Source organism: Aulonocara sp. 'chitande type north' Nkhata Bay, linkage group LG3 (genome assembly GCF_057382095.1).
Source record: "Aulonocara sp. 'chitande type north' Nkhata Bay isolate Kocher_YH1m ecotype deep benthic linkage group LG3, A_spYH_male_GT1.1, whole genome shotgun sequence".
Classification (NCBI taxonomy): Eukaryota; Metazoa; Chordata; class Actinopteri; order Cichliformes; family Cichlidae; genus Aulonocara; species Aulonocara sp. 'chitande type north' Nkhata Bay.
The window spans coordinates 23,523,663-23,539,410 of NC_141346.1; the positions used below are offsets into that span (position 1 = coordinate 23,523,663).

The 15,748-nt window shown below is 37.9% G+C and overlaps 2 protein-coding genes across 2 annotated transcripts; both read right to left on the bottom strand.

Moving 5' to 3' along the window:
• Window positions 1-215: 215 nt before the first annotated feature.
• Window positions 216-5,740, bottom strand: LOC147334653 (uncharacterized). The gene is made up of 7 exons (XM_086285978.1): window positions 5,501-5,740; window positions 5,142-5,306; window positions 3,272-3,333; window positions 2,875-2,989; window positions 1,633-1,749; window positions 1,241-1,365; window positions 216-279 (listed from the first exon to the last, which is right to left on the bottom strand). Exons 1-7 carry the CDS (start codon window positions 5,738-5,740, stop codon window positions 216-218), a joined length of 888 nt encoding a protein of 295 aa, XP_086142104.1.
• Window positions 5,741-13,147: 7,407 nt separating this feature from the next.
• LOC147334654 (ladderlectin-like) lies at window positions 13,148-15,212 on the bottom strand. The gene is made up of 6 exons (XM_086287384.1): window positions 15,159-15,212; window positions 15,011-15,078; window positions 14,526-14,620; window positions 14,298-14,426; window positions 13,597-13,705; window positions 13,148-13,507 (listed from the first exon to the last, which is right to left on the bottom strand). The coding sequence occupies exons 2-6, from the start codon at window positions 15,069-15,071 to the stop codon at window positions 13,413-13,415; spliced, it is 489 nt and encodes a 162-aa protein (XP_086143510.1). The 5' UTR covers window positions 15,072-15,078; window positions 15,159-15,212; the 3' UTR covers window positions 13,148-13,412.
• Window positions 15,213-15,748: the final 536 nt, after the last annotated feature.

Below are 15,748 nucleotides of genomic sequence, written 5' to 3' on the forward strand. Positions count from 1 at the left end.
AGTGTGAATCTAAAAAAAAAAACATTATCAGTTCTTCTACTTTAGTGCTGTGATAATATGGCAAATACAGAGAAAAGAAGACAAACAGAGGTTTAAGAACGAAGAGGAAACAATCTGAGTGCTTTAGACCCAGACTACATGAACCATATCCACAGCCAATGACATTGTAATTATGTACTCGACTCATCCAACTCCCCTTTGAAGAGCTCCACTTCTTACTCAGCTTCCTCCCTCCTCTGTTCATCTTTTACCTGCTGCTGGACTTCAGTCACTTCAAACCTGGAAGAGAGAGAAGGGAATATAAGAAAGGAGGCTGATCTGTAATGAACGCCTACATAAGTTAAAGCAGAGTACATTTATTTGCAGAGCAGTCTCCCCCTGCTGGTCATAGAGGTTGAACAAACTTTGCTCCATTGTCTTCACTTTTCACACCCAGACCATAATTTGTTGATGATGCATATGATTACAAGATTTATAACATTTATCTTGATTGTAAGATTTAAAGATGAAAAGTGCAATGTAATTCTGGACAAAACACACACACACACACACACACACACACACACAAAATGTGTCAAATGCAATTTGCCAAACTTAGCTGCAGCTCCTGCTACACGCAGCCACTTTTAGTATTAGTATAGGTTAGTAATAAACTGAACTGAACACATGTAAATGAGGTGGGACCCACTATGTGCATAAATGGCTGAGGGGCGGAATCAACAATGACTTACTGAGGATGAATTAATCACTAAAATTAACTTCTATTAAAGTATAAGTCAGATTAGAGTATTTATCATATTAGAGTATGTATGTATATGCTGGGTATTAACAAATATAAAACTGATATACCGCAATGCAATTTAACAGGAAAGGATTAAGATCACTTTATAGATAGTTTGAGGAACTTCCAATGTAAAGTTTAGGCCATTTCAATAAATTTGTCCTCTAATGAAAAATCAGTAATGAAGACCTTGAATGCAGTTAAATTAAAGATATGAACCTTTATGTCTTTGGTCTCAGGCTCCTTCATTCAGGATTTCAGGGCCATCTCAGCATCCTGCCTCCTCTGCTTCTCTTTCCCAAGCCTCTGCTGTAGCTAAACTACAGCAGAGGCTGTAAAAATGGTGATGGTATATTTATAAGAGTTCTGCATGCAGTATAATTACATACAATAAAGTTGTAATGAGAAAAAAATTAATGTCAACTTTGTTTTTATATTGTGAAAATAAATCTAAGGAACAAAATATGAACCTCTTTCTTCTCGGCTTCAAGCTTCCTATTTATGGTCTGCAGCTCCTTCTCATCTTGTTCTCTTCTATCTTTCTCAGCACGGAGCTTCGAGAGTTCAGCCTCTTTTTCTTTTAACTCAGGGGAAAGAGAAACATTGAACACATTTAACTAAACAAATCAAATATCAAATATTTAACCTGATTATTTTAGTTTATGTAATTAATGTAAACATAAAAAGACATTGAATAGAAACAGCAATTTCCAGAGAGAAACTGCAGCTAAAATATATTATCTTCAAAAATGTTGCTATTTGGAGTAAAATTCAAACCTGAATGTATAAAATAAAAGATATAAGGTAAAAGGTTAATGTAATAATAAAAAGAAAAATGAAAATGAAGTTACCTCTTTATCGTTGGTCTCCACCTTTGTTTTCAGGGATTGCACGTCCATCTCAATATCCCTCCTCTTCTGCTCCTCTTTATTAAGCAGACATTGTAGTGTTGATACTTCATCATTCAGCTGAGTAAGGAGAAAAACGTTTGCTGTGATGGTTCCAGATTGTTTAATGTTTTGAAATAAATATTTTAACTACTATCTGCTGTGTGTGTCCTGTGAGTAAGAGTACTCACTTTGAATGATTCTAATTAAATGGTGATTTGTATAGTGCTTTTCTAGTCCCTAAGGACCCCAAAGCACTTTACACAACCAGTCATCCACACATTCACTAATTAACCTCAAACCATCGGATTCTTCATTGTAAGTAATGAAAAATTAACCTCTTTATTCTTTGCTCCAATTTTTTCTGTATGGTCTGTAGCTCCTTCTCATCTGCCCACCTCTTAACTTTCTCAGCATGGAGCTCGAGGACTTCATCCTCTAGATCTTTGACCTTGGAGAAAAGGAAAAAAAAAAGTCATTCTTTCTAAAAGGGAAAGGTTTCTGTTAGGTACTGCATAGGTTATCTGTCTGTTCAGTTCAACTATGATAGGGGACATATTTACCAACCAAAATGAACGAATATTGATTTCAGATTTGAGACAAAATTGCAGCGAGCATCAAAAAACTAATAATAACATAAAGAAGAATATCAATATTAAAAACATCTATATTCTTTTAAAAAACAAAATATGTGGAGAACTGAGACATCCAGAGAGAAATTATAACAGATTAATAAAGAGTGAGTTAACACAGAATCAATATAACAGAATATCTGGTGTAATGGGTTAATGAAATGATACCAAAAATAAAAAACTGAAGTAAACCTTTGTACTGTTGGTTTCCAGCTCTTTCTTCAGTGTCTCTATGGTTATCTCAGCATCCTTCTTCTTCTGCTGCTGTTCCCTGAGCTGATGTTGAACTTCAGCTAGTTTATCATTCAGCTGGGAGGAGAGGGAAAAGATATGAAAGCTATCTTTACAAGAGGTTTCAATCTCTACCTTTTAAATTACATGTTAACATTTTAGGGGACAACGGATTTTAATACTTTGTTTAAAAAATGCTTTGAAAAAACAGATATGAGTGGAATAAAAAAAATAATCATATTTGATATCTAAAGATATAATTAAAAAAATGTAATTGGTCTCATGTCAACAGGCCCTATCTTAGCTTGAAAGCTTAATAGTACTAAAATGGTAAATCATTCACCTCTTTATTCTTGTCCTCAATCCTCAGCCTCATGGTTTGCAGTTCCTTCTCATTTTCTGTGCTCCTATTTTTGTCAGCACGGAGCTTCATGACTTCATCAGTTTTCTCTTTCAACATGGGCAAAAGGAAACATTATTTCAAAAGAGGAATATTTGAGTTGACTGTTAAGTGAAGTGAAGAAAGCTCTCTGAAAGCCAGGTGGTTGGTGAACAAGCCTTCATGTTGATGCTATAAACATTGGTAACAATCTTAGCACTAGAAAATAGCTACATTTTGTTGTTTATAGTCCTCTTTTTGAAGGAGGTTGATGGAGTTATATAAAAATATTGAGTGTACTGAGATATTACTTGATATCTAATTGAATGTACAGAGGTAAAGGAAATAAAAGACAATAACCTCTGATTGGCTGTCCTCGAGCTCTGTCTTCAGGGTCTGCAGGTCTTTTTCCAATGATTCAGTCTTCAAAGAGAGTGACTGTACCCTGTCTACATTTTCCTCCAACTGAAAAATAAATGAAGAACCATGTTATTGTATTAGGCTTCAAATGTATTTCTTCTGTGTCTCTAAATCCAGGGTCACCTATAGTGAAAGGTCTTGACCTTTCCCTACAAAGCATCTTCAGATGACATGACTTGGTGCTAAAAATTTATAAAATGTTTATTAATATTTATTTATAGTTTATATTTTCACATAAAACTGATTCTCACAATGTAGAGATTTGTTTACTTTGCCTTCCAACTGAAGAGACAGTAAACATTGCTGCATATCCTCACTCTGCTTTTAACAAAGGCTTCATTCTCAAAGTGGTTTTGCCTCCCCATCATATAAGTCCCTTGAGATGACATGTGTTGTAATCTACCACCAAAACCTAATGGAACAGCGCTGATATTGTATGAGCACGTTTGTGTTTGTATTTGAGAATTACTTTCTCCATCCTTTTGATAGCAGAGGTAAGCTTGGTGAACTTCCGTTGTGACTCATCCAACTCATCCATCCCTTTTCAGCCACTTCTCGTCATTTCTCAGCCACTGAAGTCTCTCCAGCTAACAAAAACAAACACAGTGGAGAGGATCAATATTACATTAGGCATACTGGTTATACTCCTAGAGTTTAGCTAAATGGCTACATAATGAATGGGGGGAAGAGCCAATCTGTCTCAGCTCAAAAATGAAAAGAGCAGTAATAATAATAATAATAATAATAATAATAATAATAATAATAATAATAATAATAATAATAACAATAGTAATAATAATAATAACAATAATAATACATTTTATTCATAAAGCACCTTTCAAGTTACCCAAGGACACTGTACAATAGATAAAAACACATAATAGAACAATGACACAATGAAGAACAATAAAAACAAAAGCACAAGATAAAATAAACAAACAGTGGGTTCGCAGTGAATATGCAGATGTGAACAGATGGGTTTTGAGTTGGGATTTAAACTGGCGGAGAGAACCAATGTTTCTTATATTTGGGGGTAGAGAGTTCCACAGCCTGGGAGCAGAACAGCTAAAAGCCCTGCTTCCCATGGTGCTGAGGCGGAAGGAAGGTACAGCAAGCTGGATAGAAGAAGATCGAAGTGAGTGGGCAGAAAAGGTAGTGCTTAACAGGTCAGAAAGGTAAGGAGGTGCGAGGTCATGAATGGCCTTGAAGGTGAGCAGAAGAAGTTTGTATATTATCCGGAATTTCACAGGGAGCCAGTGAAGTTTCTGAAGAACAGGGTGATGTGCTGGTAGGAGGGGGTTCTGGTAATAATGCGAGCAGCATAGATCTGAACCAGTTGAAGCTTATGGGGCGATTTTTGGGGGAGACCATGCAAAAGAGAACTGCAGTAGTCAATACAGGAGGTAACAAGACTGTGGACAAGAATAGACGTAGGCTGGGTGGAAAGAGAAGGAAGCAATCTGTTAATGCTGCGTAGATGGAAGTAGGCAGAACGGGTGAGATTATTAATGTGAGATTTATAGGAAAGTGAACTGTCTATGGTGACACCAAGGCTCTTAACCTGAGGAGCAGGGAAAACATTGACATGTTATCACATCCATCCATCATCATCCAGGTTTGTGGAATGGGGGCTGCAGTGTAAGCAAGAAAACCCCGGACCTCCGTCTTCCCAGCTCCCTGCTTCATAATGGGGGAACATCAAGCAGCTCCCAAGCTGGTAGAGACATGTAGTCTTTCCACTGTGTCCTGGATCTGGCCTGGGGCTCTCCTTCCAGATTAGAACAATGCTTTAATTTGTTATATAGAATTACCTCAGTCTTGAGCTCCTCAATCTCCTCATCCTTGCGCTTGAGTTCAGCTTGTGTCTTCTGCAACTGCTTGACTGTCTGCAGGTTTTCATTCTGTTCATTCTCATCCTGCAGCATCTGGACATCAGCTTTTATGTCTTTACTCAGAAGCTCACTTACAGGCGTCTTCTTTCATTGAAGCATGGGCGATAAATAAATAAATATGAAATGTTTGGTCATATTATTTTAGTACTGTGTTTATTTGGTTAACAGAAATGTACAATATGCTATAGTGGTTAATAAGAACTGAAACCAAATATGAGTGTTACTGGAACTTAATCACTGTCTTAAAGGGGAGATAAAGAAATATCTTTCACGTTCACCTCATTGGTCTTGCTGTCCTTCATATTTATCTCATTCGTCTGGACCTTGTTGGCCTCGATTTCATTTGTCTTTACATCACTCATCTTCATCTCATTCTTCAGCTCATTAATCTTGACCATATTTATTGTCTTTGCTTCATTTGTTTCAATCTCATTCATCTCCACTTCATTTGTGTTCACTTGCTTTTCCGCTTCCTTCTGAGGTTCTTGGTTCTTGTCTTCCCCATCTGTCTGGTCCATAGCTTCATTTGCTTTAGTCTAGTCTAAGTGAGAAATATAGAATTGGACTTTAAAAAGTCATCTTAAAAGATAAGTTTTGCTCATCCTGACAACAGTGAAAATCTTGGCTACACAATAGATGAAGACAAATGATTTAAAGAGTTTTTCATGATCATAAAAAAAAACTAATATAAAATAACCAAATAGCTTTGCTTTACTTCATTTAATACTTAAATGTAATAATTGATTGGGTAGAAAATCTGACATTTTTGGTGAATAAAAAAATATTCAGGCCCTGTTTTAAAAACAGTCAGTATTTGTTTGTATATATATGACTGGGCAATAGTAAAACTCAGAAAAGTGCAATGTAAACCACAGTTTCATGACTGCTCAGCAAATAGTTCATGAGTGTTTGCAGACAAGTTGGCATCTTCTATTCAAGATACAGGTGAATGTCACAGTCTGTTAGCCAGTGGTGGTTCTTGATATGGGCGACATGGGCAGTTGCCCAGGGCAGCATCATAGTGGGCGTGACAACCTGTCTGTGAAGTTTCTGAGGGCCGCATCACTGCATCGGCAAAAAAAAAAGTTCCTTGCATCCACGCTGCCCCGACATGCCAGCGCATTTTGGGGATTGCATGGACACCGATCCGTTTTCAATTGCTCATTTGCGAGAAGTAAGGGCGCCCTCCGTTTACAACAGGGGTGCTCAATACGTCGATCGCGATCGACCAGTCGATCGCAAAGGTAGTATTGGTAGATCGCATGGCATTAAAAAAATAGATGCCAGCCTATCATCCATCCCGTCACTTGATTGATACAGGGAAGCCAGTCAGATGACAGCAGATTTTTTCTGACGCTTAGGTCGCTGCGCATGCGCAAACAGCGGCGCGAAGTGTAGTAAAACTGACAAGCTAGTCAGCGAGTTAACTCCAATTTTTAGCTCTCGGTTTTTTCTCTTAAACCTGGCCGTCAGCAGCTACTGTCCGGACTATGCATCCCTGGCTGATTCAATTCAGTGCAAGTCATCAGAGTAAACTCAGGTAATGACAAAAAATTTACATAGTTAATTGTGTTGTGAAATATTGGATATTGCGGTTATGCATGTATATACATTGTAGATATAAAGAATCCTCAATATATTTATAAATAAGTTTATGTTTTGGATTTTTGTAGTGGGTAGATCATTTTGACTTGGTCATTTTATAAGTAGCTCACATGCGGAAAAAGTGTGAGCACCCCTGGTTTACAAGGTTTTGCCTGCTGCTTGCCACGCAGGGAGGAGAGGGGTGGGGCGGTGGGGGATAACCACCTAATAACCAACTCGCAAAATTAAACAAATTTAAAAACAAAATAAAAACATTTCGGGCAGTTTGTCCAAAGTTTGTCATGTTGTGGGTTTGGGTGTTGATACTGGAGTGCAAAATTACTGATGGAAGGTGCACAAGAAAAGCACAAAGCCATCAGGTCCTCAGTTTAGAAAAAGAAGAGAAAAGAGGAGAAATGAGCAAAAGATACAGGTAAGCAGATGCGTCTTTGGATAACGGCAGGTATTATGTATCCTGAAACAAGATAACATTAGTTAGTAGAGATACTGAAAACTTCTGTTTACCTTTGTTAGACAGACAGTAGACACTGATGTGGCTTATTGAATGTTTTGGACTGTGTTCAGCACAATATTAATTAGCCATTAATTGGAAGAGTCGTATTGTTGATTTGTCTGCTATTCTCAATGTATGATGAAATATATTGGCTGTTTGTTAGCCATTTGCATACTCTCTCTTTCACTATTGTAGCTGTGGCTACAACTGTAGCTTCCCTCCACCAGTGTGTGAATGTGAAAGTGAATGAATAGTGGAATTGTAAAGCGCTTTGAGGACCTTGAAAAGCACTATATAAATGCAATCCATTATTATTATTATTACTATATACAATATTTATCTGGTTAAATTCAGTATGGTTCCGACAACAGTTTTCACAATATGTTAATCCTTCGTATGTTTTGTGTGTGTGTGTGTGTGTCTGTGTCTGTGTGTGTGTGTGTGTGTGTGTGTGTGTGTGTGTGTGTGTGTGTGTCGGGGGGGGGGGGGGGGGGGGGGCATGGGGGGGGGGGGGGGGAATGTTTGCCCAGGGCACCAAATGGCCAGGACCGCCCCTCCTGCTACGAAACAAAGCAGCAAGGACATTATCAGTCCACCATCATACAGCTCTTTGGGACCAGTTTCGCTAAGGGACTGCTGGAAAACTCCAAACAAACCACTCAGGGAACCTTTGTTTGCTAGGAGTTGCCAACCAGTGTCTAAGGCTTTGTGAGTGAGGTCTTACTGAGCTATGGGGTGGGGAATCTGTTAGGTTAGCTCAATCAGTCTCCATCTGCTAGAGCTCTGATATTTTGTTCAATTGCCATAGGCGTGAATTCAGGTGCTTCTTCTCAGTTTTTCCTGGACATTTCCCCTCTGTCTCCAATTTATAGACCCTAAGCTTTGTGCTCCCTTGCCCTAACTAGGAGAGCTGTGGTGTCTGGCTCCGTTAAGCACCAAGCTATTATATTACTTTCTGTTTCTGATGTCCCTCTCAAAATCAGAAGTCACACCAGAAAGACGCTGGTCTCTGCCTCTGTCCTGACAAACAATTGGATCCCCCATTCACCCTATTAACCTTATTTTCCCTTCTGCAAGTAACTGTGTAAATAAAGCCCCGGAAGTCTTTACCGCATGTTCATGCCTGTGTTCAGAGAAACATTCAGTAGAAATTTGTTTGACATTTGTCTATATCTTCATCCCCTTCTCTATCTATTAAATTACCCTTTCTCAGCTTTGTGTTTCTGATTTATGTCTGACTGAACATCTTTGTTATTCAGATTAGACGTTACTTCTGAACCAAGCATCTCACTGTTTCCTTGGAAGCAGATAAGAACAATGTTTGTTTACTTACTGGTTTGGTCTCATTTTCTATAATCTATAATCTTTCTAATATTTGCTGACTTCCTCTCAGCTGAAAGTTAAAAATGTTGAAATGCTTTTCTATTCAGCTTCCTTCTTTCTCAAAAACATAATATTCATATTGGTAATTGTACATTAGTATTTTGTTTTTGTCTGCAAAAAGCCTTCATTTATCCAGGCAGTCTGGGAATTTGTAGCAACTTGAAAATACAAGAAATATTAAGAAAATACATTCAAGCTTTATTAATTTTGCTTAATAAACCTGTGTCACATTAGAACTTTTTTACTAACTGGTTTTCTTTTTGTTTCCACTTAGCGTAAGGACAACAAAACCACAAATGCACAAGGTCAAACGAAGGAAAAATGTGACATTTAAAAATGGCCTTCATATTTACATGGAGAGAACAATTACATTAAAATGAATAATCTATACCTCATTATTCTCTTTCAGTTCATTTTGAATAGTTTAGGTGTCAAAATAAAGAAAGTGATATGTGAACAATAATTTGCTTCATTTTAGCATAATTATAAATTAACAGATGCATAAATAGACTAAATATGTTTGCAGTCTAAAATACCAAATAACCACACAGTCAATATTTACCTCAATGATCAAAAACTGAATGTGGTCCTTAAGGTGAGTGTGACTCTGTAACTTCTCCTTTATACACTGCTAACAGCTCTGTGCTCTGTGTCAAGGAAGTCGTTTTGGTTTGGTTTTTTTAAATGATGGTTTCCTTTTAGTGTACATCAGAACAAAACTACACTAGATGGCAGTGTTTTATATTCACCTGCTGCACATTAAAAGCTACACTATGTTAGACCTTGCTGTGAAAAAATGTTTCTATGAGTGCACCTTTACTTTTGTTTAGATTTGTACACAGAAATGTACAGAAATCTTACAAACTTACAGAAATCAACAATTTAAACAAACAAAATTGAGATCAAAACACCTCATAAAATTATCATAGCACATATCCACCGATGGAAGCACACAGACACATAATTGTGATGGAAACAATCCAGAAGAACAGCAAATTAAAATGCATCTAAGAGACTTGATTGAAAGGTAAGGCCTTCAAGTTCATGAAACTCTGCTTATTTATCATGTGGCTAAATGAAAGCTGAAACTCGAGCCCAGCTGACATCTACTCATCACCTGGTAGTGTTAACAGGTTCAGCCTGTTCTGTAGGCCAAAGTTTTTTAAACACAATAAAAAGATCTAGGTAAAAGTTGACATAAGAAATGCACTCACCATGTATGTTAGGATTGAAGCACAATAAAAGTAAATACATTTTTTAAAAATGCTTATTTTAGAAGCATTGATTTATACTAGTGACTAAGAGATCTGAGAACCCTACAGCTAAGGAAAACACAGGTAACAGCTGATGCCACATAGATACAAGACTTACACAAACCCACTGAATTACAAATATAAATTAATTACTCTGACAGAATGTATACCCACATCTTCACTTTTACTTTTTGACAGATGCTTTATAAAGGTGGTGTATAGTTAATATCAATATCAAAGTTGATTCTGTTCATCTGGATGCAGCATTTTCATTGGGAGAAACGTTTCGTCACTCATCAACGTGACTTCTTCAGTCTCAGCTGACTGCAGGTTTCCACAACCTGATAAACATTTGCATTGCAGTACATTTGCATAATGACTGAAACTAGCACCACTGAAGGAACAATGGGCTGGGAGGTCAGTTCCTTGATTATTAATATGCAAATTCTCATGACCATTGATCAAAGCTGAGTAAATAAGAAAGAGGACAGGAGAGGAAGAGGAGAGGTTAGATTTAAAGGTAAGGACTGCTCATTTAAAGCTCATGTGTAAGTCCTCGTGTTTTTAAACCAGATAATGTGTCTGTTCATATGACAGTGTGAATGAGTACCTTGGACATTTCTTTACCAAAGTCAAACTAAGACTCAGGATTCCTAAAACAATAGTGCAAACCAATTAGTGCGTAAAGCTAAACATACTAATAACTGTCAGTGTTGCTGCATGCTGTCACACTGATCAGAGGACACCTTCACAAGACAGGTAAGCAATGAATTAAACAAAGACCGAGCAAACATTTGTGGATATTTTTTTCTTAGGGTTGCAAAGGGCACTCATGAGAGACACAAAGAAGAGGTGAGTCAACAGAGCAACCTTTATTCATTTCTTTGTCTAGTGAACCAAATACCTGCAGACCTCTTCTCTAGGACCAGTGACATGTATCATTCACCAGTGACATGGATCTGACAAACTGCGGTATGCCCTCTTTATATCCAACAACCCCAACACACAAATCTGGTCATTAATCATGAAATATTATTCAGTCTGACAGAAATCTGGTGGTTTTTGATTTTATTGCCAGTGGTGGTCCTAGCCTGTTTGGCGCCCTGGGTGAACACTCCCTCTGCCGCCCCCCCCCCAACACACACACACACACACACATATGAAGAGAGAGAGAGTATGCATAGTATACAAACGGCTACCAAACAGCCATCATAATTCGTCATACAATGAGAACAGGAAGAATCAACAACTGACAATGACTAATTAATGTTAAAATCTGTAACATAATGTATTGTTTGGAGTTCAGTCTGTTACTGTTACTATTTTTACCATTTCTTCTTGGAGCAACTGTAACCCACATAATTTCCTTAGGGATTGATAAAGTATTCTGATTCTGATTGTTCTTCTTTTCTTTTTTTTCTAAACTGAGCACCTGATGGCTTCAAACTTTTCTCGTCCATCTTCCATTGGTTTTAATTTTGCACTCCAGTATGAACACCCATCCCCCAACTCAAGAATCACCACAACATAACCTAATAGATCTACACCTTAGTTCACAGATTCACTTTGTCTAACGTGTATTTCTGGGATTTCACACAACCCACGATTCAAATCATGAATACATAATGGGCTTGGAATTACATCATTATGAATGAAATGTGCTCTTTGGAAGCAGCCGGCCCCCTCCCCTTTCGAAGGGTTGTGTGTGAGACTTTAAATCAGGGGTGTCAAATTCCAGGCCTCGAGGGCCGGTGTCCCGCAGGTTTTAGATATCACCCTGTTTCAACACACCTGAATCAAATTATTAGTTCATTAACAGGCTTCTGGAGAACTTCAAGACATGTTGAGGTGATAATTTAGCCATTTAAATCAGCTGTGTTGGATCAAGGACACATCTAAAACATGCAGGACACCGGCCCTTGAGGCCTGGAGTTCGACACCTGTGCTTTAAATCATCAAACTGTAAATTATAAATTTAAAATTGTTATTGATCCCTTTACCCCTGGTCCTAAAGTGTATATTTATTTTCTTACTCTTCTTGTATTTATTGTTTGTTTACTTGCACTGCTGTAACTGGAGCCTCGTCGTCTCGTCTCTCTATATACTGGACTGTATGTAGTGGAGATGACAATAAAGTTTACTTTGACTTCAGCAGCGAGCAGGCGCACTGAGGGCTCTCGCGCTCACTTTTCGCGTATAGAATTTCGAAAAAAACATCGGTGCAAATTATAAGTCTTATTATAATATCTGGTGTTTTCGTGTTTGTTGTTTTGTTTTTATTTTGTTTTATTTTGCGAGTTGGTTATTAGATGCTGCTCCAGCGACCAGTGAATCCCTCACCGCCCCGCCCTCTCCTCCCTGTGCCGCAAGCAGCAGGCGCACCTCGCAAACGGAGGGCGCCCTTACTCCCAGGAAATGGGCGGCAGAAAACCGATCGGTGCCTATGCCATTCCCAATATGCGCTGGCTGATGTCGGGGCAGCATGAGTACGAGCAAATTTACTCATGTAAAAATACTCATGCTGCCCCGACGTCATGCCAGCGCATTTGCCTTTCTGTGCTCTCTGTGTTTCGCTTCGTTCTGGGTTACTCCTATTCACCCTGGTTCTGTGTGTCAATTTTTAACTTTGAACACTTGCCCTTTCAAACATCTCTGCAAAGGCCTGGTGTCAAACTCCAGTCATTGAGGACCAGTATCCTGAAACTTTTGAATACGTCCCTATTTTAAGTTTAATTTATTTTAAATTACATTTATTTAAATATACTTGAGTAGGGTTAGGGGTTGCCACCTCAGCATGCAGCATAGTTTAACACACATTTATTTAGAGCAATAACATTGTCTGCACTTGATTTAATTAATATCAATAGTTTTAAACATCTGTTCTGTCCTTTCTATAGCAGCTGGTAAATAGTGCGCTTTTGGATGTACTGCAAAGATGAGTACTGCCCTCAATGCTTTACACTCTATATACACTCTATTTAAAAGGCACTAGAGTTATTGTTAACTGTAGTTAACTGGTGCTTGGCAAGTATAACCTCAATATGAAGGATATTAGGTTGAATTTTTAAAATCTCTGTCCACTCTTCTGTTTTATCATTTTTGGTTTGTTTGTTTTTTAAGATGTTGCAGGTAGATATTAATCTACACTTATATATGGCTAAACACAAGATACATGACACAGAAAATATGCTTGACTGAAAGCTTTAATGCTGCGTAAAACACAAAAAAAGTTTACTCTGCAGAAAAAAAGTGCTCAAATCAATCCTTTGGTAACACAATCAGTGTGCTACTGTTAAAGACACGAGGCCTAAAACACAGTTGACTTGTCACTTTGTTCATCTGGTTCGGTGCTAGAGGGAGAGGACAAATGCAATGGTGGAAAGTGAAAGAAAGCAAAATAGCAAGCAGAATATAAACACCATTATATATCAGGGTGTTTGTGTGGTAACGGCATTTTCATGCTTCAGTGCCGACCCAGCGTCTTGATATTTTCCTGGCACAGATAGATGGCAGATTAACATGACAGTGCTGATCATCCCAACATTTGGAACCTGCAATTTTCAAATTCAGAAATCAGTAAAATATTGTACACATTTTTTTAATCACAAGAACTCATGTAAATCAATGTGATTTCAATTACCGCTATAATTTATCTGCAGACAATCCTGTTTCAAAGAATTATTGGGCTCTCCTCCGCACCAGTTTTGATAGTTGAAACGGCTCCCATCACTCCACAACCAAATACCCTCCTAGAGGACAGAAATTGAACATAGCATTAGTCCAGGTCAGAATATTGAGGCTAGCCACAGTTTTTACAGATCAACCCACCGTCATAACTTTCGATCTAACCAATTAGCAAATCTCTAATAGGTAGGCAATATTATTTAAGCTGCTTGTAACTTTTTGTGTTAATCCCTGTAGTCCATCTCAGATCCTCCATTAATATAGACAACAATCTTTCAAAAATGATGGTGATGAGTCACTCTCATAACTCATCAAATGACACCATTGACTGGACACCTGGTGGCATGCAGTGTGTAGGCGCTGTATTTTCAGATCGAACCAGCTTGAAACCTTGCATCAGGTAGCACCACCTATTACCATCTAATGAAAAACCCTCAAAACTGAGTTTAGTGAAGTCAAGCTGAATACAAACTACTGGAAAAGATGCATATAAGAAATAGTTTAAAAAAAAAAAATTCAGTTAAATTTTATTTATATGGTGCCAAGTTTCCTCAAAGTAGTTTATATTGTAAGATGCTAAACAGATATAGAGACAACTTCAAAAGACAGGAGAAAAGACATATCATAACACACTTATTGTAATGATAAAAAAAATACCCCAGATGCATCAGTTCCTCCAACCCAAGTTACTCCGTAGCCATTATGGGCAGTCAGCCTCTGAATCAGCTGGTGCTCTGCGCTGGTGTGCACAGATGCAAGGTTTGCTCCCATGGACAGGCAGTTTCTCTTTAATGAAGAGTGACAGACAGAGCAGTTTTTCAAAGTCACAACTGGACTAACATGTATTTTAATAGCAGTGTTGGAGACAAAGTAAGAGAAGTTTACCTCAGCTGTAGCCCAATTCATGGCTCTTGGAACATAGAGAAAGCAGCGACGATGGATCCGAGACCAACCATTCGGACAACCCCTGCACCTCTGTGCTGGAGGAAAATAATTCATTGTAATAATTCAGAAAAACAATAAAACCGAGATTATGGTTCCTAATTTAGAACAACTATTTTTTTTTTTTTTTTACAAAATGTGCCGTTGCTCTTTTAATACTATGGTGTTCTTCTGAGTACAAGCAAAAAATATTAAACACACTTCTTGTGTCAGAAAAACAATAGGGTTGCTTGTATCTTTTTTTTTCTCTTTTTGGATGCTCGTTCTCAATCCAAGTTCTCTATGTAACAATCCCTGCCTCCTCTCTTTCTCCATTATATGCAGTTGTATTTCATATTTAACTACATATTTAATTATATTTTTGTCATGTTTTCTCTTTATAATACAATGATTTCTTTATATAATGACTATTGTGCTGCAATACTCACCAGCAACAGTGGACATAGCCATCATCACACAAAGAAGTGCAGACACAGTCAACAGCTTCATGGTACCTCTGTGTAAAAACAAAGACCCAAAATGACTGACAGTTCATTAAATAAGTGATAGATGATAATTTGAGAGTTTGCAGCAGACCTTTTGTTGAGCGTCTTCACTCTTTTCAGTATCAGCCAGTAGCTTCAGTCTTCCAGAGTAGATGTGCGAATAGAGTTGGATCAGTGTTTATATACAGGATTCTCTTTAATTTACATAGTTGCAAAATCAGGAAATGACACTTGTCTAGGGTCTAGATTGACTGGGGTTGTTCCAGATATAGATGGGAACTGATGATGGATAACCACACAGCATTGGTGGTAGGCAGTAGTGATAGATCTCAGGAAAAACATCCAGGATCTGTCCCCATAGCTCAGACCAAAGAAAACCCAAGCATGTTTTTTTTCAGTGACTTTCTCTGTTTTTTGAACTTCCAGCTGAAATGTGCTGGGATGACTATGGGTGTACCTTTGAAAACCTGCTAGTGCCAAGGAAATGTGATGAGTTATAGGCTTAGCATTGTTATAGGAAAGTGTATCTTTTTGTCAACCGTGTCACATTTTGGCTTATTTGTCCTTTCTCCTTTATGATTTTACTTCTTTGTCTGGTGTGGGTTGCACCACTTTACCTTAGGAAAATGAAAATTACAAAGAGTGCTTCGTCATTCTACATTTACATGGAACTTTCTGATA

What these genes read in the sequence shown, in the direction of transcription:
- LOC147334653 (XM_086285978.1), bottom strand. Translation starts at nt 5,740, where the DNA reads ATGGACCAGACAGATGGGGAAGACAAGAACCAAGAACCTCAGAAGGAA. An exon ending in TGGAGACCAACGATAAAGAG is followed by an intron (nt 1,366 to 1,632) that starts GTAACTTCATTT and finishes CTTTCCCCTGAG; the next exon opens with TTAAAAGAAAAAGAGGCTGA. An exon ending in AAGAAAGAGGTTCATATTTT is followed by an intron (nt 280 to 1,240) that starts GTTCCTTAGATT and finishes TCTCTCTTCCAG; the next exon opens with GTTTGAAGTGACTGAAGTCC.
- LOC147334654 (XM_086287384.1), bottom strand. Translation starts at nt 15,071, where the DNA reads ATGAAGCTGTTGACTGTGTCTGCACTTCTTTGTGTGATGATGGCTATG. An exon ending in TGAATTGGGCTACAGCTGAG is followed by an intron (nt 14,427 to 14,525) that starts GTAAACTTCTCT and finishes TCTTCATTAAAG; the next exon opens with AGAAACTGCCTGTCCATGGG. An exon ending in GAGGAACTGATGCATCTGGG is followed by an intron (nt 13,706 to 14,297) that starts GTATTTTTTTTA and finishes TCTGTCCTCTAG; the next exon opens with GAGGGTATTTGGTTGTGGAG.